The 23,859-nt window shown below is 49.4% G+C and overlaps 2 protein-coding genes across 4 annotated transcripts in view; one reads left to right on the top strand and one right to left on the bottom strand.

Annotated features, from left to right (window-relative positions):
- Positions 1-1,107: 1,107 nt before the first annotated feature.
- On the top strand, positions 1,108-14,864 carry TACR2 (tachykinin receptor 2). Its single transcript, XM_090278126.1, has 5 exons — positions 1,108-2,188; positions 6,866-7,060; positions 9,087-9,240; positions 10,502-10,698; positions 13,870-14,864. The coding sequence occupies exons 1-5, from the start codon at positions 1,806-1,808 to the stop codon at positions 14,084-14,086; spliced, it is 1,146 nt and encodes a 381-aa protein (XP_090134252.1). The 5' UTR covers positions 1,108-1,805; the 3' UTR covers positions 14,087-14,864.
- Positions 14,865-15,988: 1,124 nt separating this feature from the next.
- The window catches only part of HK1 (hexokinase 1), a 67,168-nt gene continuing 59,297 nt past the window's right edge, over positions 15,989-23,859 (bottom strand). For all 3 annotated transcript variants that reach the window (XM_090278124.1, XM_090278123.1, XM_090278125.1), the window contains exons 15-18: positions 22,656-22,839; positions 20,597-20,752; positions 18,482-18,715; positions 15,989-16,876 (exon numbers count right to left, since the gene is read on the bottom strand). In XM_090278124.1, coding sequence (XP_090134250.1) covers positions 16,732-16,876; positions 18,482-18,715; positions 20,597-20,752; positions 22,656-22,839 — 719 coding nt within the window. In that variant the 3' untranslated portion in view covers positions 15,989-16,731. The remainder of the gene's footprint in view (positions 16,877-18,481; positions 18,716-20,596; positions 20,753-22,655; positions 22,840-23,859) is intronic.

The raw sequence follows: 23,859 nt of genomic DNA, 5'->3' as shown, positions 1-23,859 counted from the left end.
GCTTTGAGTTCTGTCTCCTTCCTGCAGAGCCCTGAGCTGTCTGGGGGGGCCTCCCGTGCACCAGCCCTTGTGGGCCAGACCCTGTGCTAAATAGCGTTTACACACATCATCTCATTTAAAACTCATAAATACAGTAAGTCTTCATTTGTCAATGGATTCTGCGACTTTAAGCAAAACAATGTATAATAAAACTAACTTTACCCTAAGCTAATTGATATCGTCGGCAGCCGTCCGTCTCGAGAGACGATGGTGTAGCTTCTTAAGAGTCTATCTGCACCGCCGAGAATGGCTGTGCAGTCCAACTCGGGAGTGACACGGTATCTGTCTCCTCCCGTGTTGAATCGACATCTTGCGATGACGCTGGAGTGTCCTCTCCAGTGAAGCTGAAGCTACAGAGCCTGGGCAGGGTGATATGGAGGGTCTGCTGTTGCCCATGCAGCAGACCCCCCCTCTCTTCGCAGCTGAAGGGTCCAAGGGAAAGACGGAGTCAATACAGCTTGGCTTCAGGTGCGCCGCAGGAGTTGCCGGTGTTGACTACAACGTCAAACCGCCTTAGGGACTCCGGCTCCAGATTTTCTGTCGGGGTTTACTCCCTTAGCCTTTCCCCTGAAGAGGTATGCCGCAAGGCAGCGGAGGTTTTTGAAATCAGAGTTTTCCTTCTCTGATGTGCCCTGACTGGAAGATCGAACCAGCGACACTTAGCTCGCAGGCCGACGCTCAATCCACTGAGCCAAACCAGCCAGGGTAAGCTAATTGATATAAATAATAGCTAAGCTCCTACATCATTTCATCAACATTATAGTGAAATGGCTTTGAATGAAACAACATCCTTCAAGGACCTGCTGTATAGCAAGGGACATACAAACTTCTGCCTTTTTTTTTTTTCCAGTTAAGAGAGCCAAAGTTCAATGCCTGACGTCACTGAAACTGACTCACACCCAGTCTGGCTCCCAAGTACATGCTCCCGATCACTTTCTAGATGTAGCCCCTGGCCAGGGCTGAATATAAACACCCCACTGAGGACTGTGCCCTCCACGCCACTCCCACCCCGCCGCCCCTATTTCCCCTGGGTCTCTCCCTGCCCAGCAGCCAGTCCTAAATCTTTCCTCAAGAGACAAGGCTGGGCCATCCAAGAAGGGGTGGGACGAGGGGTGGGAGCCAAAGCCCCAACTAGGGAGCAGGCACCACCTCTGCCAAGGCCCTCACTGGCCGGCACAGGAGAGCAGCAGGAAAGGCAGCAGCTCCGAGGGCTGGCAGCCCGGCTTGCACCCCAAAGGCTGGAGAGAAAGTCGGCTGCGCAACTGACCTGTAGGATCCGAAGACTGCTGCCGTGTGCTCGTCTGATCCGACACGCTTCCTGAATAGTATTAGGAGGGACCTGGGTTTGAGTCCTGACTTGTCACCGATTGCTGAGTTATCTGGACTGGTCACATCCCCTCTTGGAATCTGTTTTTCCATTTCTGCAGTGAAGGGGTTGATTCATAATTTAAAAGGATATCTCCTGCTTTGAAACTGTGTCTTGGATTTTAGATTTCCATGTGACGACATTGGAAAGTCTGGCCAGGACACGAGAATCTGAAATGTCAATGGCTCTGGAATCTACTCTCTGCTCAGCTTGACTCCTCTCTGTCTGAGACTTGGGAGAGACCCCTAGTTTCCCTGACGTGCGTGGCTTGGCACCTACTCCTCTCTCCCCATATACTCACGCCCCAGAGGATTTCTCTTCTATAGCACATCCAGGCAGGGCATCAGGGTCCAGAAGGAGCTGAGGAGCCAGAGCCCTTGTCCCAGACCCAGAGGCAGCCATGGGGATGTGTGCTGATATCAACATCTCATCTGGTCTTGAGAGCAACGCCACGGGCATCACGACCTTCTCCATGCCCAGCTGGCAGCTGGCACTGTGGGCTGCAGCCTACCTGATCCTCGTGCTGGTGGCCGTGATGGGGAATGCAACAGTCATCTGGATCATCCTGGCCCATCAGAGGATGCGCACAGTCACCAACTACTTCATTGTCAACCTGGCCGTGGCTGACCTCTGCATGGCTGTCTTCAATGCTGTCTTCAACTTCGTCTACGCCAGCCACAACATCTGGTACTTTGGCCAGGCTTTCTGCTATTTCCAGAACCTCTTCCCTGTCACGGCCATGTTCGTCAGCATCTACTCCATGACCGCCATCGCGGCAGACAGGCAAGAGGCAGTGAGGGTTGGGAGAAGCTGGGGGGAGCCGTCTCACTTTGCTGCGGCTCAGGTAGGGCTGGTGACTTGCCCAAAATTGCACAGCAAATTAAGTGTGGAACCCAGGGAATTGCCTCCCAGTCTGATCATGACCCAAAACTACATCCAGAGGCAGGGGATTATGAAACTGAAGCAGGTAAGGGTGAGATTAGACACAGGAAGAACTTACACCAGATGGCCATTCAAGGCTGTAGGGCAAGAGTGGTAGTGTTTTAGGAACTTTTTGGAGTGTTCCTTTCTGTAGTTGATATTTGCTATGAGTCTTCCTTTTACTACAAGGAAATTGCTTACATGGTTTTTCTATTCCTAGAGAGATTATATGAGGGGAAAATTTAATATAGCATGCAGTTACCATATAATTACATGGGGTCAGTTATTGTCCTGGGCCTGCTCTGAGGGCCGCAGACTGACTTTGGCTGAGTGGGTCAGGGATGGGTGGAGGAGTAATTGGTGAGCAAATATGGAATCCTTTTTGATTTTATTTTATTTTATTTTTTTAATCCTTTTTTTAAAGTTTGGTTTTTTTTGTTTTGTTTTTTATCCTCACCTGATGGTATTTTTTTCATTGCTTTTAGAAAGAAAGGAAGGGAGAGAGAGAGAGAGAAAGAGAAACACTGATACAAGAGAGAAACTTCGATTAATTGCACTCCCATACACATCCCAACCAGGGTACGCACCCCGACCAGGGACCAAATCTGAGACCTTTTGGTCTATGGGACTGGATGACACTCCAGCCAACAGAGCCACACCCGCTAGGACTTGAATCCTTTAAAAGCTGGTTGGGGCAGGCAGGTCACAGTGCGAATGTGGAAGGGGACCGTGTGTCCCTGAGGGAGTGTGGTTGAGACAGACGGCAAACAAAAAGAAACAGAGGGAAAACACCGGGCAGGTGTGGAAGGTGGGGCAGGAGACTGGGACCCTGGGAGACACAGACACCTCTCCAGGATGGTTTGATGAGGCTCCTGGTCCCTTACCCCAACCCAGCTAAGCCAGCAAACTCTCACCTACAGCAGCTTACCTCTCTGCTCTTGGCTGTTTTATTAATAGAGTTTCTCTGAAGATTTCATTTGAGAAATTTATTTCTACTAAATAAAAACAAAAAAGAGCCCTGGTTGGGTGGCTCTGTTGGTTGAGCATTATCCGTACACCAAAAGGTTGTGGGTTTGATCCCCAGTCAGGGCACATACCTGGGTTGCAGATTTGATCCCCATTCAGGGCATGTACAAGAGGCAACAAATCAATGTTGCTCTCTCACATCGATGTTTCTCTCTAAAATGAATAAACTTATCTACAGGTGAGGATTAAAAATAATAATAATAATAAATTTAAATAAAAAAAAAAGTTTAAAAACCATTCATCTGGGCCAGCCTTCTAATTCTGCACCCAGGGAAACTAAGGCTGGAGAGATGGTCAGGAACCCCTGAGGTCAGCCAGCAAGACAGGGGTAGAACCAGGTGCCTGGAACCCAGACACACAACTCCCCTCCATCACCATAAAGAACACCTTAATACCCCCCGGATATATCTGCAAGTCCAACTGAGATTTTCTTTTCCTTTACTTAACAAATATTTGAGTGTGTCCTCTGTTTCAAGCACTGGGGAATGTACACAATGAGAAAAATTATCCCAAAATCATAAAACTTCCTTTTTAAAGGGGGTGGGGGATGTGGGAATGGACTGCAGAGGACAGGGTGGGAGCCAGGAGACCAGGCAGGAGGCTGCTGAATAGTAATCCAGGTGAGAGAGGATGGTGGCTCAGGTCAGGGTAGTAATGGTGGACATTTATCCATTCCTTTCTTCATTCATTCATATGTTCAATGCCTACTATGTGCAGATACTGTTCTTGGCTTTGAGGGGGAAAAAGAACAAAAACAAATAAAGATGCCTGCCCTGATGAGAATTTAAATAATAAATACATGCATAAATATATATTGTATTTTGAGTTCACGAGTGCTATGGAAAATACTGGGAAGACGGAAGGGGATCCAAGGCACTAGTGTGTGTGTGTTAGACAAGGTGTCATAACTGGCTTTATTGTGAGGGTGGGGTTTGAGCAGACAGGAAGGAGGTGAGAGAATGAGCCCCCTGAGCTGTGGGGAAAGAATGCTCCAGGCAGAAGGTACAGCAGCAGCAAAGGCCTGTGGCAGGAGGCTGCCTGGTGTGTGTGCAAGGAGGGAGTCCTCACCAAGACAGGGTGGAAATGCTCCCGGTAGAGAGTCAGTTGCTCACTGAATGCCCCAGACCTCAAGACATGAACTTCCCTGCTCAGGGCAAGGGCTAAATAAAATCTGAAGCCATGCCCTTCTGTCCCAGCCTTGTCCCAAGATTCAGATTAATCCCAGGGAGAAAGACTCAGAGAGAAAGACCCAGGGATCATCAAGGACCAAAGCCATTTCCGGTAAATTTAAAGGAAATAAGTAAATAGGAATAATCACACTCTCAAGTTCTGAGCCCCTGATGCCTGCAGGCACTTCTCAAACATCTCATCTGCTCTGCACAACAACCCTAATGGCACAAATTACTACCACCTCACTTCACAGAGGAAGAAAGAAAAACAGAACCCAAAGAGCTTAGGTTATTTGCTCAAGACCCTATTTCTGGGAAGCAGTAGGATCAGGATTCAAATCCAGATCGGCCTGAATCCAAAGTCTCAGGCCTGCTCCTCTACTCATGGAATAAGAAAAAAAGCTCTCTTTTCCCATGCCACTTCTTAGAACAGGAAGGACACTTAAGCCTAAAAGTTGACCTTCTGGTCACCTGCATCATCTGTGGGGGTGTGGGGTGCTGAAGAACCTTGAGGAACATGGCCTACTTCTCTTGTTCTGCTAAGGTACTCGGCCTGGGTCCAGGCTGTCGAGGGGTAGAGTTGGCCAGGGGCCAGGCCACAGTCAAGGGAAAAGGTCGGTGTCACAGGGTGGGGATGGAGGGGTCAACAATCATCTAGTCCAGACATGTAGAACCTGTGACCACAGACCGAGGACAGAAATATGACGGGTCGTGTATTTGGAGTGGGGTCACAATTACAAATGTATGCAACACACCATGGTTTGTTGACTCCAGCAGAGCCTGGGTCTGTCACTAATAGATATCAGATACTTCTGATGTGCAGAAATCACAAAGTATCACTCACACTCATCACTATTTCATAGTTTCCAGACCTGCTGCTAGATCTTATTGTTTAGTGGGTTGATAAAATTTTATATTTTAATGATGGCATTTCAGTATAGTCAGTTGTCTTTGTAATCCTGTGTACTATTCCTGTAGCCGGTCACACACACAAGGCTGTTCCATGGCCACAGTGAGCCAAGGAAGGTGCAGGAAGCAGTGACACAGAAGGCTAGAATGTGCACTGGCCATGTGCAGAGGTCATTGAACGTCACATTTAAAGGCTGGGACCTGCACTGTCCACTAAGGTAGCCATAGCCATGTGAGGTCTATTCGGAAAAAGTCCAGCCATTGTTAATATAATGAGAACAGTTTGTGCAACGTAAATGTAAACTGCCAGCCAAGGGGAGTGGGCTGGAATGTACATGCGTGAACAATGATGACTTCACTGTACTAGTCAGTGGGGTCGGTAGATGCTATTGAGTGAACATGCTTACTGTGTGGCCATCACATTCAAAATGACTGAGTAGAACAATGAATCTGCATCAAATTTTGCGTTAAGCTTAAACATTCCTCCACAGAAACTATTCAGATGATTCAGAAGTCCACAGCTATGGGCAGCTAGGGATTAGCAGTTTCATCACAACAATGTGTCCGCTCATGCATCATGTCTCATGCAGAATTTTTTGGCAAAATATTAAATCATCCAGGTGACTCATCTCCCTTACAGCTCAGATTTGGCACCCTGTGACTTTGGCTTTTCCCAAAACTAAAATAACCTTTGAAAGGGAAGAGATTTCAGACCATTAATGAGATTCAGGAAAATACAGCGGGGCAGCCGATGGTGACTGGGAGAACTGTATGAGGTCCCAAGGTGCTTACTTTGAAGGGAACTGAGGCATCGTTGTCCTATGTGCAATGTTTCTTGTATCTTGTATCTTCTTCAGTAAATGTCTCTATTTGTCATAGAACGTGGCCGGATGCCTTCTGGACAGATCTTGTATATGCCTAAGTTCTAATTCATTAAAAGTTAAATTTCAGTTCCTCAGTCATATTGACCACATGTGGTTAGTGGCTGCTGAACAGGACAGTGCATATATAGAATATTTTGACCATTGCAGAAAGCTGACAGGCAGCGCTGCTTTGGGCTTTGTCCAGGAGACTGCTGGGCTCTATTAAAGTTTCTGAATAGAGACTGGCCTAGGGCTGAGGGGCTTCGCAGGGCTGAGCTTCAGCCAGATGTCCAGAGATGGACTTCCAATGTGGCCACACCACTTGCTTGTGGCCATCTGAGAGCAAGTCCATACTCAGAGGTACGTGGCGTATTGGGGGTCTGGGCTGGGGTTTAGACCATGAGGGTGCCAGACAGCTGTGGGAAGTCACCAGCCCAGCTGGCTCTCTGCAGGTCACCAGCAGCATTGTTGGGAATGGGACTAAGGGTGTGGGCCTGTAGTGAGGGAGGGAATGTGGGTGAGGGTGGTCGGACAGGAGGGCACCCACTGTTCATACTGCCCTTTGCTCATAGGTATATGGCCATCGTCCACCCCTTCCAGCCACGGCTCTCAGCCCCGGGCACCCGAGCGGTTATTGCTGGCATCTGGCTGGTGGCCCTGGCCCTTGCCTTCCCCCAGTGCTTCTACTCTACTATCATCATGGACCAGGGAGCCACTAAGTGCATAGTGGCCTGGCCCAAAGAGAACGGTGGCAAGATGCTTCTTTGGTAAGGCTGGGAAGGGAGTGGGGGGAAGTGTGTGTGGGGGTTTACACCTGACAATGTGTGTGCCTGTATGTACAGGGTACACACATGCATCTGCAAGTGTACTTGGGATTATGTAAGTACACATATATGCTAAAAGTAACAACACTTACTAAGTATCAGGCTTGCTCTAAGCACATTACATGTATGAATTCATTTAATTCCCCTAACATTATGGGGTACGTATTATTATTCCCATTTTTCAGATGAGGAAACTGAGACACTAAAAACCTGAGCAATGGTCCAAGACCATACAGCAAGTGGTGAAGTGAGGATTTAAACACAGGCAGTCCTGCTTCACAGCTCAATGTCCTCCTCACTCTGCCACTTAAATCAGGATGTGTGCATTCTTAAATGAGGATATGGATACAGTGTACTTGCATATGTGCATGTGATGCTACATGTGCAGGCACACTGCACCCACTCATGTCTCTGTGTGTTTGTGCCTGTGTGTGTATAAGTATGTAGGTATGCTTATGAACATGTGTGTGTGCACAGGTTCATGTTCAGGAATGTGGGTGTAGGTGTGTGTTATGCAGAGGGTGCTTTAAATGCTTGCGCCTCAATGGTCAGAGTATTGAGACAGAAATACAGGGCAAGTGATGGAGTCTGGGATGTTTTTGGAAGGTTGCCTGGTGCCAGCCTTGTGCTGAGGTGGGCACCAAGGGCTCTGGGATGGGGATGGGGTAAAAGAACTCAGCCTGGTCCAGCTACTGTGTGATCCCGGGTAAGTCCTTCCCCGTTCCGAGCCTCCATTTGCCGAGTTCTCATGGCGTGGCTTCCTGATCCCCAAGCATAGCATGGTTAGTTAGCAGAGGACAAAGAACTGGTTGAGGTTTTGGAGTCATAGTTGGTGTAGAGAGCCTTGCTCCGCTCCTGCTGGCTGGAAGACCCTTCATGGTCACTTACCCTCTCTGCCCTTTGGCTCCTTCTCTCTCAGATGGGGGTTATTAGTAAAGAACATTGTTCAAGGGTTGCTGTGAGCACATATGAGAAAATGTATGTGAAGCCCCTAGCACCATGCCTATCACAGCCAGCGACCCAGGATGTGGTAGTTTAAATAGGGGATGTGAAAGCAAACCTGAAGGTGGCAGAGTTAGTCCAACAAGGACCCAGCTGCCCCAAGCATGAGGATGTGCATGCTCTGAGAGGGCTGTCAGCTCACCATAGCAACACAGCCCCCATTTCCACCTCCTTCAACACCCCTCCCCCAACGCCACCCCTGCCTGGTCTCCATCTGTCCTGAGCACCGGCAGAAGAGGGCGGCGCGGTGCCTTCAGTATTGGGGAAGGCGCCATTCCTCTGAGAAGCCTGCTCCTGTGGACGGTTGAGTTTCTAGGGCAGGCCCTGTCCGGGTTTTGCCCTCACCCTGTAGCCCATCTTCTCAGAAGGACTCACTGCTCCAGAGCGGTGTCCTGTAGGGAAGCGATCGGCTTTCCGGCTCAGGGAGGGATGGAGAGCCGAAAGTTTCGTGACTGGCCACTGGGAGGCGGCGTTTCTCCACCTTAACACGGGCCTCTTCTCCCTGAGACAGGGACCAGGAAGAACTTAGGGAACCGAGCACCAGCTCTGAGGATGGTGGTGGGCAACACATATACACCCGTAATTCTGGAAGAAAATATTCCGAATTGCTAATAGTGGTGGGGTAGATAAGTAATTTTACTTCCTCCTTGTGCTTCATGATATTTTAAATTTTAAACAAATGTATTATGTTAACTTTTTCGTTTCATTTTTTAAAAAATACTTGTCTCACTTGTACGGACGTAGGGCTAACACTGGTGTCCCTTTCGCAGCAGTGAAAGCCCTCTTTGGGCACATGTGCTAGCTATTGTTGCCTTTATTTATCTATTTTCTTTAAATCAAACTAAGGCCTCAGGAGGCCGCCGAAGGGTGGCTCTCCGGGGGCGACTCCAGGGTGCCCGCGGGGTCCAGGGCACTGAGGAAGTCGCCCCCCGACCGCCGGTGCCCGAGCCCTTGACTGTCCCTCCAGGTACCATCTCGCGGTGATCGCCCTCATCTACTTCCTGCCTCTCGTGGTGATGTTCGTCGCCTACAGCGTCATCGGGTTCACGCTCTGGAGACGCGCGGTCCCGGGGTACCACGCGCACGGCGCCAACTCGCATTACCTTCAGGCCAAGAAGAAGGTGGGCGCGAGGGCCGAGTGGGGGGGCGCGGGGGCCGAGAGGGGCGGAGGCCGGAGGCTGGTAGGCGGGGCAGGAGGCGTGCTCTGCCTCTGGAGCCGTTCTTCTAGGCCCACGGCCCGCCCTTGACGCCGAAAGGCACGGGATCCACTCGCAACTTGCCGGGGTCCCAAGTCCCTGGCCAGAGCCTGCATTTGTTCGTCTCGGGCAGGCCTACTTGCCCTTGGTCTTTGGCCAAATACAAAGTTAATAGAACTTTCCAGAACGTTATGAAAATTGTGGAATCCTAAAGCCCCTCAGAAGTTGAAATACCTCCAAGAACTTAAGAATGACAGAATCTTAAAACACCTAGATTTTTGAGTAATCAATGTTGAATTTAAGAAATCCCACAGAACTACAGGAGGCTTCTTGTTAGAGTCACAGGCGAACTCTCAAATGCTGGAACTTCAGACCTCAGAGATCATGGAGACTTTATTATATGTCTTGAATTTCCAAAAGAAGTGCCCTTGTCCACCCTCCTGCCTGCCATTCGGGGGTGTTCAAAGCTTATCTTTGACTTGCCCACTTCCTGTTAGGGGAGCAGGAGCGGTAATGGGTTAATCATATGTATCAGGTCAGTCTCAACTTCTCATCTACTATCTGGAATTTCTCAGGGCAATTCAGGGAGGCAGTTGGATATAGGACACCATTTCAGTGTCCCTCCTCACGGAGAGCTGGCCTCCATTTGCCAGCGCTGGCTTGTCTTCCATCCCTCATGGGGTACTGGATCATGCTCAAGGGTACCTGCTGAAATCAGCCGTGAGGAGGGAAATGTTAGCAGGGCCCTGGACAGAGGCTGGGTTCCCAGGTTGGAGCCTCACCACCGGTGGATAGAAGGGCTGTGGCAGACACAGATCCCAGGGCTGGGGAGGGGGCAGTTCGGGGGTGCTGGAAACCCATAGCTGGTATAGGAGTTCCCCAAAGGATGGGGTTAAGAGAGAGTGCTCATCCACAAGGGATCCAGGATTCCCTTTAGAGGAAGTGGCCACTGAGTTAGGCTTTGAAGACTGAGGACTTCAAAGGAAGGACAGCATTGTGGGCAGAGAGACCAGGCTGAGCAAAAACCCCAGCCTGGAGGGCTCAGGCGTGTCCATGAGACTGAGGCCATAGAGGTAGACAGGACCTGCTTATTGAGGGCTTCCCAGACTGGCAAGAGGGACCCCTGCCCCTGGGAAGATTGGGGTTTAGGGCTTCCAGGCTCTGACCTGAGCCTCTCCTGGACCAGTTTGTGAAGACCATGGTGTTGGTGGTGGTGACGTTCGCCGTCTGCTGGCTGCCCTACCACCTCTACTTCATTCTGGGCAACTTCCAGGAGGACATCTACTGCCACAAGTTCATTCAGCAGGTCTACCTGGCGCTCTTCTGGTTAGCCATGAGTTCCACCATGTACAATCCCATCATCTATTGCTGCCTCAACCGCAGGTGAGCCCTCATCCCGGCCCCTCTCCTCAGCCCTCAGGGCCCCAAGACCTGGCCCCATCTGGGCCTCCCTGCGCAACTTGTGCCTGTGCCCTTGTGCCTCCCACCCCCACATAGGATTGCCATCCCTACAGTGAGCCCACAGCACAATCCTCCCTCTGGTGCGAGTCCCACCTCCTCCCCAAAGCCTTGTCCCATTGCTCTCACCACTTGTCTATTCCTGCTGTGTCTTCTGCGGGCTACATCTGGAACAAGAAGAGAGAAGGGAGGGACAGAGAGATGGAGGAAGGAGGAGAGGCAGAGAGAGGCAGAAGGACAAACAGGGAACAAGGAAGGAGCCAAGTAAAGGACCGATATATTTTTAAAGATTTTATTTATTTTTAGAGAAAGGGGAAGGGAGGAAGAGAGGGAGAGAAACATTGATCAATTGCCTTTTGCACACAGCCCACTGGGGACCAAACCGATAACCTAGGCAGGTGCTCTGATCAGAAATCAAACCGGCAACCTTTCACTTTGTGGGACAATGTCCAACCAATTGTGCCACACTGGTCAGAGCTATCCTGACATTTCTAAGAGCTTCCTGCAATGAGGAAGAGCCAAGGGCTTTCCCTGGGTGAGTACAGAACCAACCCCAGCAATATGAATCCCTCAGTCAGGAGACCCAGAACCAGCCAGTCTGCTCCCTGGGAAGATCACAGTGCATTTCCTGCCCTCTAGGGGGCTTTCACAGCAGCTGGAGGTGACTTTGGCAGAGACAGCCAGGGAGGATGGATCCAGGATCTCACACCTCCCTCAGACACCATCTGGTTCTCCCCACTTTTGTACTTCTGGGGAAGCAGAGTCCCAGGGAGGGGCTGGCATTTGTCTGGGACACTTGGAGAGATGGGAGGTGCTGGGCCAGGCAGAAACCCCAGCACCCAGGAGTCCTGCTTACAGAGTAGGCCATGCAGCCTCAAAAAACCCTGAAGGTGGGGTCAGGTCAAAGAAGATGAGAGGTGGACACCAAGTCCTGGCCTTCCCAAGAGAGTGATATGGGCCAGATTGGTCCTAGGCCTCTTTATTCATGCCTTTCATCACCTCCCCTGCCCAAATGTCCAGGCTCCTCATGCCACTGGGGTCTTTGTTGTTCAGACATCCTACCCACCTGGGGAAGGCCAGAAGGAAGTGAGAAAACTATAATTTTTTTTTTGAGTGTTTAATGGGTGCCAGAACCCTCCATTGTCTCCTGCAAAGTAAGTAGATAATAGAGGGAGGGAGGTGTTGTTCCCACTTTACAGATGAAGAAACTGAACCTCAGAAAAGAAGACTTTCTTAAACTCATATAGCAACCATGGAGCCAGCATTCCCTATCTCTCCAAGGCCTGTAACCTTATTCCCACAGCACACATTTCTCTTGCATGCAGCTTGTAGGAGTGAGAACTTGGAAGCAGGGACTGTCACATGAGGGAGGGGCCCCCAGCCCTCTGTGTCTGTGTTGGTCACTTTCCTGCTACCCAAGGACACAGTCTCTGGGAGACCGAACGACACTTCAGGACTCTATTTCTCCAAGGGACTCTCCAAGTTCCTGAAATAAGTTCTGAATCATTCAGTATTTGATGACACTAGCTCTTAAGGAGGACAAGTGGCTATGTGTGCCCAGCACTGTCCCAGGCACTTGGGAGACACCAGTGAATAGAAACAATGCTCCTTTTCTCAGGGAACTTACATTCTAGTGAGGGGGACATACAACAAGCAAACATAGTGAGTACATGAATAGCACAGTGTTTTAGGTGGTAAGTTCTATGGGCAAAAGAAAAAAACAAGAACTGGGTGAGGGAGGATGGAAGGGCTGGGGGAAGTAGTGGGCATGGGCTACAACTTTACAGGATGGTCAGAGTGGGCCTTATGAGGAATCTTTTAAGCAAAGGCTTGAAGATTGAGTGGGCTCGGTCTGGGGAAGAGTTCCAGGCAGCGGGAACAGCTAAGGCAAAGGCCTCAGGGCCAAGGGAAGGGCGTGGGCTGGAACTCTGACCTGGGGAGCCCTGTGGGTCTCTGAGCCCAGGAGACTCGTGCTCCAGCTCCCTTGGAAAAGAATCGGTGCAGTAGCTGTGTTGGAACTGATGACAGCGAGGCAGGAGAGACGCAGAGAGATGGTTGGCTACTGCAGGGAGCCCAGCAAGAGATGGTGGGTTTAGACTAGGGTGAGAAGTGGTCAGAATTTGCACATTGCTAAGGTAAAGCCAGCAGAATTTGATGGAGGGGAGATGGCATGTGAGAGGAAGTGAAGAAATGACTCCGGGTTTTTGGCCTGAATAACTGGAAGGACAAGGACATCAGTTGTCAGGAACTGAGATGAGGATGACTGAGAGGGAGCGGCATGGGGAGGATGGTTAGCTCAGGCTGGGACATGCTGACTGTGGGTGTGAGGGGCCGCGGCACTAAGCTCCCATAATAAAGGCATTTGTTGGGCCACACCGTGGAATCTTGCAGAGCTATGAAGCAAGGAACCAAAGGCAGGCCTGCTCTTCTGGAACGTGGAACCCTGTGGCCCTGGGAATAGACGGAACAGTTCTCTCCCTCTCTCGGCTGTCACACAGGGTCTTGTTTATTTCTCTTCCTCTCTGACAGGCCAGTCTTCCTCACTTCTATTCCTCTCAGATTTCTTTCGCTCCCTAACTGCTTCCTCTTAGCTCAGTGATGCCACAGGGAGAGTTATTTTTTAAGCAAATGTACCAAAGCTTCACAGTTCCAAGTGTATATTTCCTTTCAAAGCAGTCCTCTTAGGAGAGCATCCTTATTTTACCCGACATCGCCAAAGCCCCAATATTTTTAAAGACTTCTATGAATATTCCTTTAGAAGCCAATTAACAAGTCAAACAAGAAAAATCTGTGGTTTCTATATAATTTGTACTTGGTTTCTTGTTGTTTGTTTATAATGACAAATGGTGTAATTCAGCCCAATCACCCACTTCAATTACTAGACTTAGCTCCAGATTACCTCTGGCTATTTCCAAAAATCAATTCAGTAAAAAATATGTCTGGACAGGGACCCTGAACAATGAATGGTAGGCGCTTGGGACTGAGGCAGTGACTTTCCTCAAGGGCAGATGGGCTTCTGGAGGTGGGGGCAGCCACATGACAGCTCCTGTAACCGTCCCCCTTACCTCCTGCTCAAGCTGACCCTCCACCATCCAGGTTTCGCTCTGGATTCCGGATTGCTTTCCGTTGCTGCCCATGGGTCACGCCGACCGAGGAGGATAAGATTGAGCTGACTCACACTCCGTCCCTCTCCAGGAGGGTCAACAGGTGTCACACTAAAGAGACTTTATTCCTGAATGGGGATGTGGCCTCATCTGAGGTTACCAATGGGCAAGCCGGGGGTCCCCAACATGGGGTGCCTACTGAATCCTAAAGCTTGTGCCTGGCTGCAGGGTGAGGCTTAGCACCCTTTGAGAAGTAGCAGGTCAAGAGACCAGATCTGAAAATTTGGCCCATCCCTCACCCTTCAACCCACTGATGGAAAAACAAGATGGGGCCAGAAACTACAGAGGATGCCGACTGTAAGAGGATCCTGCCTGTCCCCTCAGAGAGCGCTGCAGGAGACCCAGTGAGTCCAAGCAGACCGTGTGAGCCAACACTTATCTAATCCAAGAGTTGCGGGCTCAGCTGCCTTCCTGGAACATACAACATATTGAGTACATTGGATCTAGTATAAAAGAAAAACTAAATATGATGATAAAAGGCAACTGGCTTCCAGTGTTGGGGTCAGAGGAATGGTGGGGACTGTGGCAAACCAGAGGACATAAGGCATACAAAGGCAGCAGTAGCTGACCAGCTCTGGACAAATGTTCCCACGGGGTAACTGCTGCCTGATTTTCTAAGGCTTCAAGAGAAGCCAGAAATCCAAATTTGTGAGACTCCCAGACTTGTTACAGTCGGCTCACATTTTTATAAATGCTGGGTAAGCAAAATAAAACACACCTGTGGGCAGCACCCAATCGATATTGGCTCATTATCAGGTTCAAAATACAGCGAAGGGGCTTCTCCACCTCGGCACCTAAATACTCAAACCCAGCCCAGTGTTGATGGTGGAGTCCAAGGGATTGAAAGGGAGAGTCAGAGGGAGCCTCCTCTGTGTTGCCTAGGACAAGTCCCTCTGACCCTCAGCAATTCCTCTCCCGTGGGCAAGGTATGTTGTGAGGATGACCGAAGTGACACCTGGACACTACCAGGCCAAACACAGACTAAGTGCTTAATAAATAGCAGCCATCATTTTCGTTACTCCCACACCAGCTATTTTACATGAATGGCTCCTGCAAGTCAGCAATAGCTCACTTTCACAGCAAGAAGGTGGCAGGCGGAAACCACCAACTGTCCTGACTCCCAGAAAGCTCCAGGCCTGGCCCCAGGACACACCTCTCCCTGCTTGCCAACTCCCTCTATGCCCCAGAAGAACCATGTAACACTAAATGAACATCAAGAGAGTTTAATGTTATTATGTGTTCTCCACAAAAATCACTGTGCCATAGGCACCAGCAGTGCCAAATAAAGGGACTCTGGTCTCACCAAACCAAGTGAGCATGCAGTCAGTCCTGGGGGAGGTCACCCAGAGCTGTGGTCATGGCTCGGGAGACTCACACGGCTCCTCAGTCACGGCACCAGAAGGTGGGCTGATGCGGGACCCACCGATGGGCTGTGGGGAGAATCCAAAATGGCGGACAGCAACCTCCGGGCTGAGGTGGGGGAGGGGTGCAGGCTCAGGCAAGGGCCAGTGTCCTGCAAAGGGGGAAGGGGAGAGTGCAGCAACGCTGGTACCCCAGGCTGCTGCCACACTTCATCGGTGTTAGGGCTCTAGGAGGAGGGGTCTATGTCAGCCATTGTCTTGAAGTTGGCAGAGAAAGTGGCGAAGGGCAGGCTCTGCTCAGGGCTGGCAGGGGAAGCCATAGCTGCACCTGCCTCTCATTAAACTCAAACAGCCCCTGGAAGCCACGTTGATTTTTCCTTTGTTCCAACTGTAAGTGAGGACGCCAGGCTATTGGGAGGACAGAAAATATCTCTTTATCTTCGAGGTGCTGGGGTGGGAGCTGCACGAGCCTCTCCCCAGGAAGGACCTGTGGCTGGAGAAGGCCAGGTGCTGGGAGACAAGGGGAGAGGCTGGTTGTGTGACACTCTACAGGGACAGTAGAGAAGTCCTCAGGAAGTCCAAAGGAAGGCTTGGACCCAGGAGGCCACGAAAATCCCGAGTTTGGTTTTTGCCACATCCCCAGATGCTCCCCCCCCCCCCCCCCCCCAGCCATTAAGCATCGCTCAGGTCTTTGAATTGGTACAAAGTTTACTAGGTCATACGACATGGCTCACAGAAGCGATGGGACATTCCAATGAGGGCACTATTGTGTTGATTGGTTCCTTTTAGGCAAATAGAGACAAGACACTTTGTCACAGGACTGCCACCTACCTCCCCACCCCAAGACAGAATGCAAGGCAGTCACAATGTGGCTACGACCATGTCCACAGATACACAATCCAGTGGCATTGACATGGCCGGACGGGAACCTTGCGACGCCAGACAGCAGTGGGTGCTGGGACGGGAGGAAGCGGCGAGCGCCCCTGGGAGGAGCCCCGGCAGTGTCTGCTGGTGATAATACATTTCACGCAGGGGATTCGTCCCCAAGGATGGGCTACGGACCCCCATAAGGCCTGTCAGATGGTGTGACTTTTCATCTCAGGCCAATAAATAACTGTTGGACGAATGCATAAATTAGAAATGGATGCCACGAACTTCACATGTGGGGACCATATGGCCAGGTTGAAATCAAATCATGCAGAGTGGCAGGGCAGGTGAGGAGGGACCCGGAGGTGAGAGAGATTATCAACAGCACACACTCTATTTTGTACCCTACGTTATGAGCCATTAGTTGGCTTTTGTTTTCCTCCCCGCTGTGGCAGTGGCGGGCTCTGGTGCTGGCGTCTCACAGCACAGCTTGCTGGAAGAATGGGGGTCGCCGCTTGGAGAGAGAAGTAAGTGCTGGAAGGGCAGCAGGCTGGGGTCCAAGCCTCTTAGCTGCTGGTCTCTTCCCGGAGCCGCACGCCCACTGCCGTGATGAGGGCGGCCCCCTTGCCACTACCATCTTCAGACAGGAGGAAGGACACATTACACTTTGGTGACAGTTCCTTCACAGTTTGGTGCATGATTCTGGAAAAGCTAAAAAAGACAAGAGTGGAAAAGGGTAAGTAGGGGAAGTTGAGAAGAGGCACTAGACCCACCTGAAGATACCACAGGGCCCTGATAAAAAGGAGGGCAAACAAGACGGGCGGGGCTGCTTAGAAGCAGCGTGGCTCGTGGCTCGTTGAGGACAGCAGGCAGTAAAGTAGATTTACAGTCAATCCCATTATCACAATGTTCAGCTGAGAATCCAAAAACAAACTACTCTGTACTGTGTACAGGGCATGAAAACTACACTCAGACTCTCCTGTCCCCCAAGAGGCACCTTGAGGCTCCTAGGGGACCAAAAACCAAGAAGGGTGTGAAGGCCTGCGCGTGGGCCACAGAGGCGGGCCGACACCAGTCCTGTGCTGGGTCAGTGCAGCAGACTACATGGGCACGAACATCATGTCCCCATATGAGACCCCCAGCCCATCACAGCTCTGCACCTGCAGCCAACAGCAGGCGGACCCCCAGTGAAGGGCAATCTCTAAATGAGAGGTGACTCAAGGTTCTTGCATTTTGTGCTTAAAACAAGACAGGACCAGGCCGAGAATGCTCAGGGCAATGGGGTTCTCGGCAGTAACACAGACTGCCCTTTGTCGTACACCTACCAGGTACCCTACACTTCACAGACATAATTTCCAGTCCCACCAGTGGCTGCTGTCCCATGAGGAAGATGAGACTTGGCAGAGGTTGAGCAATTGAACACAGCTTCCAAAGGGTTCTGCCAGGATAAAATCTGAGGGTGTGTGGCTCCAAAGCCTAGCTCTAAACCACACCTGTGTGTTGCCTCAGGCGAGGAAGAGGGAGCTATGAAGGTGGAGACAGGAAAGTGAGGATGGAGCAAGATAAATGAGTCCATCCCCAGCCATGGCCGTGAGGTAAGGTAACGCCTATGGTGAGCTGGGTAATGTTGCTTTAAAGGCGGGTGACATTACAGCCTGGTTTCCCTGGGATGGTCCCAATGTAATTATTAATAGCATTGTCTTCCCTGGCAAAGTATCCCAGAGTTTAGACAATAAATAATATGGTCACTCGATTCATAAGAGCCAAGATTTGGGACAATGCGGTGGATCAAAGAGAGCAGATGGGGCCACACACCCTCCCCCAGCATGGGGTGTTGGACACTTGAACAGAAAAGTTATCCGCCCCTGTCCCTGCTACAAGGCCAGAGCCAAGACTGCCCCTGCCTTCCAAGCTCTGATTTAGCAGGTGAACAAGACCCTCCGCCCCTCCTTGACCCTTTGCCCCACTTACCAAACACAGCCTCCTGGCCAGGCTGCAGCTAACCAGGCTAATGGGTAAGCCCACACCCATCTCTCCCTCCTTTCCTGCTCTGCAGCTAGACTCTGCCTGACCTCAGTGGGCCCCAGGAGGAGCGGGAAGAAGGACATATCATGACGCTGATGTGAGCTGGCCAAGTAAAGCCACTTCTCTGCCTCTCTCAGTGAAACTTCAGAGCAGCTCACTGCCTCATCCCAGATCAGCCCCAGTCCCTCGAGGACTTTTCCTGATGGGAATCACATCCTCATGTCCCATAACCATCAAAGGAACTCTCCAACTCAGGAAACTCTGCCCATCCCAACTGGAAGCCCCACTCACTGCGGATGAAGCTTGTAGAGTGTTCCATCCACCCCTACGGTCACGTTGAGATGGTCTAGCCCTCTGTTTTCCCGGATCTTATCCACCACAGCAGCCATGCCTGCACCACACATCTGCGCGGCCCTCTTGGACACCACCCCGCACACGGTCTTGACGAGGATACTGTCATCGCAGGTGCTATTCAGGCCCAGCTGCTGGAGGATGGCCCGGACCTGGAGCAGTGCTAACCGGTCACTGTGGGGAACAAAGCCAGGAGGCTGAATGAAGCATGACCCACGAGAGCAGCCTGGGAGCCAACTCACGGTACTTATCCATGACTAGGGTCATGGGGATTTTTTCCCCTCAAAGTAACATTGATCTGTTATTTTTTAAAATGATCCCAAAAGTATTAGATGTAAAATTGTAGAAAACTTGGCAAATCTAGAAAAATAAATATTGGAAAATTAAAACTATCCCAGAATCCCAACACTGGGGGAAATGCTATTACATTTTAATATATTTCCTTCCAATCTATTTTTTTAAATATCATTAAACAATGTCTTTCTTCTTATGTTATGCAAAATGGCCTTGTCCTTTACATGGGGCCTTCCTTATCGCTTTTGCGTACTCCGCACGTCTGTGCAATTTCCCACCTCCTTACCTAACAACAGGACTGAAAACCACTGCCACAGTATTCCATTCTAGGGATGCACCACAACTTATTTAGCCAGTTTAGATAAATTTAAGTTGTTTATAACTTTCTGCTGTTATGAAGTAACATTCTGATAGTTTGCTATTTATAAATCTTTACTTATAAAGATTTATGAAACTTTATTTGTTCCCTTAGGACACATTTCTGGGTCAAAATGATATTGATACATATTGCCAGGTGCCTTTTAGAAAGTTGTATCAATTTACTCCCTCTCCAGCTGAGTATCTGACTACTTGTCCTGGGTGGAAAGGATCACTTTCTAAAACATTTGCTGATTTGGTAAGAATGGCATCTCACTGTCATTTAATGTGCATTCTTCTCTATTAGTGAGAATGACCTTTTTTTTTTTCCATTTGTTTTATTCTCCTGGGATATTTTGTCTTATTATTATTCAACTGAAAGAGCTGTAGGTGACTGATGAGGATGACAATGACAACAGTGATTAAGAGCAGCCAGCCAGCCTTGTTTGAGGCCTTACTATGTGACAGGAGCTTTATATACATCACCAATTCCCTCTTCATACCAACCAACCAATACATGTACAATTATTCCCATTTTAAAGATGAAGAAACTGAGCCTGGGAGAAACTGAGGAACTCACTCAAAGCACAGAGCCAGTGAGGCAGAGCAGGTCTTAAGACCAGACCTAACCAAGCTCTGGCCAGCTATGCCACACTCTGCATCTGAGCACATACAATGTAAACATTTTCCTTTGTTGTTTGCCATATAAATTTGAGTAATGATTCTTCTAAACATATAGACACTACCAGCAAAATTTGTCAATTTTTTCTTTTTTTTTTTAAGATTTTATTTATTTCAGAGAGAGGGGAAGGTAGGGAGAAGAGAGGGAAAGAAAAATCAATGTGTGAGACAAACATTGATTGGTTGCCTCTCGCATGCAACCCAACCAAGAACAAGATCTGCAACCCAGGCATGTGACCTGACTGGGAATCGAACTGGTGACCTTTTGGTTTGCGGGAGGACACCCAATCAACTGAGCCACGCTGGCCAGGGCTCAATTTTTTATGATTTCTTATATACACCTCATTTTAACTTTCTGCCTCTCACCCTCTCACATATGTGGGGTCCCTGTACGTACATACGTAGTTAGATTTGATTATTTTGTCTTGTTCATCTGTCTTATGTAGATTTAATTATTCAACAAGCTAAAAGAACTTAGGAAGGCAGAGGAAAGTTTCTTCACTATCCTGAAATGGAGTCAATCACCTATTTACACATATAATTTCAAATAAATCAATATCATGCCCCAACATAATGGACATATAAAAGAAAAGTAATTTACAATAACATTACAGGAGAAAAAATCTACTCACAAATGGCCATAATGTCCCCTAGGGAGTCTGGTGACCCCCTGGCCATGTCGACCTCTAACAGGCCCCTACAGGGAAGCCTTTCACCACTCACCTCTCAATCTGAGAGAGAAACTTGGTCTGAAAGATGCCCCGAGTCTTCAGCGGCTCAGAGATCTGCCCCCGGAAGAGGAAACCCTTCTTGGTGAAGTCAATCAAGATATTGCGAACAATTTCACCCAGGTACATGCCACTGATCATCTTCTCAAACCTGAAACAGGAGGAGGGGGCTGGGCATTTATGTGAGGCCTTCAGTCTCACGGTCACCCTGGGTGTTTTCCTGCCCCTCGACGGCATCACCAATCTGCAACTCCCCCCTGCCCCCCAGCCCTGTGCTCCCAGAAGAGACAGAAGGTGAGGCCAGGAAGGACTGAGGAATCCTCAAGCCTCGCTGGGATCAGAAATGAAACCACCAGTACACGTTTCTGTATGCTAGACTATGTCCCTCCTCACCTAACTTCTGGCCTTGGCCTGAAAAATCCCATCCAGCTCTCAGCTCCAACATCAGTTCTCCAGAGGCCTGTCTGCCTCCCCCAGATCAGGTTTTATCGACACATCTCGGGCCCCCATACACCATCCCTTCTCCTCCACCACACACACAGGTCCACTGCCTATCATCACCCCTGCAGCAAAAGCCTCAAGAGAAGGGACAAGGCAGGTCTTATTCAGCTTTGAGTCCCAGGGCCTAGCACCACAAAGCACTAGGCTCTCTGTCAAGTGCTCAGTAAATATGTACAGAATAAGCAAATGACCAGGCTGAGTCTGAAAGGGACAAGAAGACAATAGGGGAAATTTCCTACTACATTTTTTGAAGGTTTTTGCAAAAACCCAGAGTACTTTGTCAGGCACCTGGCAAAGTGATAAAGCAATGCAGCTGGAGGACTCAGGTGGCCACAGCACTCCTAAGGGCCTAGTCTTGGAGGTTTTATTTCCTGCCTTCTCCACATTTGAGGACCTCAAGAAATGACCAAGGATTTGAATGTTTCCATGAGCCATTGCCAATCCCAGCATCCCCAAGCTGGGAAGAGTCCACTGTAATCTGGATACTCCAGATTTCAGGTGGCTCACAGGAAAAAAAAAACAAAACAAAACCATGAAATGGCACTATTATTATCAGTTGCCATCTAGCCCTTATTGTTCCACGAAGGGGACCCTCTCAGTGAGCTGCCAACCCCTTCCAACACCTGCTGATCTCCCTTTTTAATAAGGTCTTCATTGAGAGCCTCTGATAGGCAACAGTAGCTAGAATTAATAACATTTTTTTTTTTGCTATATTCATTTTATGACTACCATCTATTTATGGTAATACTGGGTTTCCCATTTTTTCTATCTCATTAAATTTAAGAATATAAGCTAACCTACAGAAAAACTTCAATAACTGCATAGGTGGTATTTGGAAAAGGCAAAAATCTTGAGGGTAGCTAGAGAACAACTTATATTTGAGAGGTACTACCCAGCCCTTCTTTCTGCTCCTGGGGAACACAACTTAGACGGCCTGAATTCTGGGAGCTAGTCATAGGTCATTTGTCTCTGCTCCGATGGAGGGTCCCTGAGACCTACACTGTAAAGCTCCAAAGAGCCACTAGGGGGTGCAGGAGGTCCGCTATGGGAAGGATGAAGTGAGCTGAGCCTCCTGCCTCACCCAACCAGAAGGCCCCCACGCCCCTCCCCACCTCCACTGGCCAGATCTGAATTTTCCTTGCCCTTTGACAACTGCAGGTCAAGTGTGTTCTCCTTTCGCTAAACAAGACAAAAAAACTACTGACCAAGAGACTTCTATGACTTTGTTGGGGAAGACACAGCAAGCAAAGGCTAGCATGCTTCAGGTTGAACATGGTCACTGATGGAAGTAGTGTGGCCACCCCTCCACTCTGTCCCCAGAGGAGACACCTGGAGAGGTCATCACCCTGCAACCTACCATGTCGGGGGCCCATTCCCCATTCCTGCACCGCTTGGGCCAAAAGCCAAGGTCAGGAGGAAACCCAAGGGAGGGACCCATCTTCAAGACTCTGTAGATCCCACTCCTTCTGCTAGAAACTTCTTTGACGGTTAACAGGCAGAACACCCACCCCGTCATGACCCCCTTATGTGTCTCCTCCGATTGGCAGAATTACCTCTGTTTCCCAGCGTTTAGAGAATATTCATCCACCATTCTGTCATAGTGTGTTCTGATATCATCCAAACACCCGTTGTCCCCAAAAGCACCCCACTCCATGTTGATACACATTCGCCCCTCATTCCCCTCCAGCATCTCCACGTTCTTCATTTCTTCCATGTAGCAGGCATTGCTGCCAGTCCCTGGAACACAGGAGGGGCAATGATTGGACATGCAGCTAGGCCTGGGGACTGGGGTTGCAGAGACAGGGCATTTCTGAGGTGAACAAAGTAATAGTTTCATTTTCCCAATGTTTTCCAGAAAAACCTCAGAATATAAAAGAAGAGTCAGAGTTAACCCAACCAGAGAGAATTTTTACTTTATACTAAGACATCAATACCCAGAGCCTCCTCTGTTTACCTGTCTAGGCAGGGCTATATTTATTTCAATAGAAGATGGTCTTACAATAAAGAGATGTTCCTTCAGTGGTGGACAGTGAGGCAATATTCAGATTGGAAGGATATTTCTCTCTCCCACTCCCGCTCCCTCTTCTTCTTTTTCTCCCCCTCTTTCTACACACACGCAGACACACACACATAATATTACATTGGGGGGTTGTCTACTACCATACCTGGATGTCCGCTTATCTTTTCTTTTCAAAGATGGTCAAGGACTATGCCTGCTCAATAAACCCTCTCCTAAGTGTTCCAGAACGAAGCCCACAGTTAGACACTAGAGGACATTGTCCTAAGCATTTCAAGGGTACCATTCTAAGTGATGATTCCTCACCATTTTGGTATTACAAACCTCTTTGAAAATGTGATGATTCTCAAAGAACCATTTCCCTGGGTGAACCACACACTGTACACACACAGTGTGACCCATGGATTCCAGGGGCTCAGGGGCCTCGGATTTCCAACCCTGAACTCCCTCAGAGCAGGGCTACTCTGACTGCGGCCCCACCAAGGACCAGGTGGGACTGCAAACTGTTCTCATCCATGAGGAGTTCAGTGTAGAAATCAAGAAAAAAGAGGTCTAACACTTCCACAACAATTTTAATTGCCATGATACCCCACCTTGTGGTCATTGGTCTTATCTCAGGGAATGGACTGGAAATTTAAAAACCAACCAATTAGCCAAGGAGTTCTTCACACAGGTATTTTAAATATGCTTCTGAATCACCTGGAGAGCCTGCTGGGTAAGACGCAGGTTCTGATTCAGGT

Source organism: Furipterus horrens, unplaced genomic scaffold, assembly GCF_987537825.1.
Source record: "Furipterus horrens unplaced genomic scaffold, mFurHor1.1.pri manual_scaffold_5, whole genome shotgun sequence".
NCBI lineage: Eukaryota > Metazoa > Chordata > Mammalia > Chiroptera > Furipteridae > Furipterus > Furipterus horrens.
This window is presented reverse-complemented; position numbering and strand designations above follow the sequence as displayed.

Excerpts from the sequence above, each read along its gene's own strand:
- TACR2 (XM_090278126.1), top strand. The coding sequence starts at position 1,806 with ATGGGGATGTGTGCTGATATCAACATCTCATCTGGTCTTGAGAGCAAC. Across the intron at positions 2,189-6,865 it reads ACCGCCATCGCGGCAGACAG|GTATATGGCCATCGTCCACC; the intron begins GCAAGAGGCAGT and ends CTTTGCTCATAG. Across the intron at positions 7,061-9,086 it reads GGTGGCAAGATGCTTCTTTG|GTACCATCTCGCGGTGATCG; the intron begins GTAAGGCTGGGA and ends CTGTCCCTCCAG.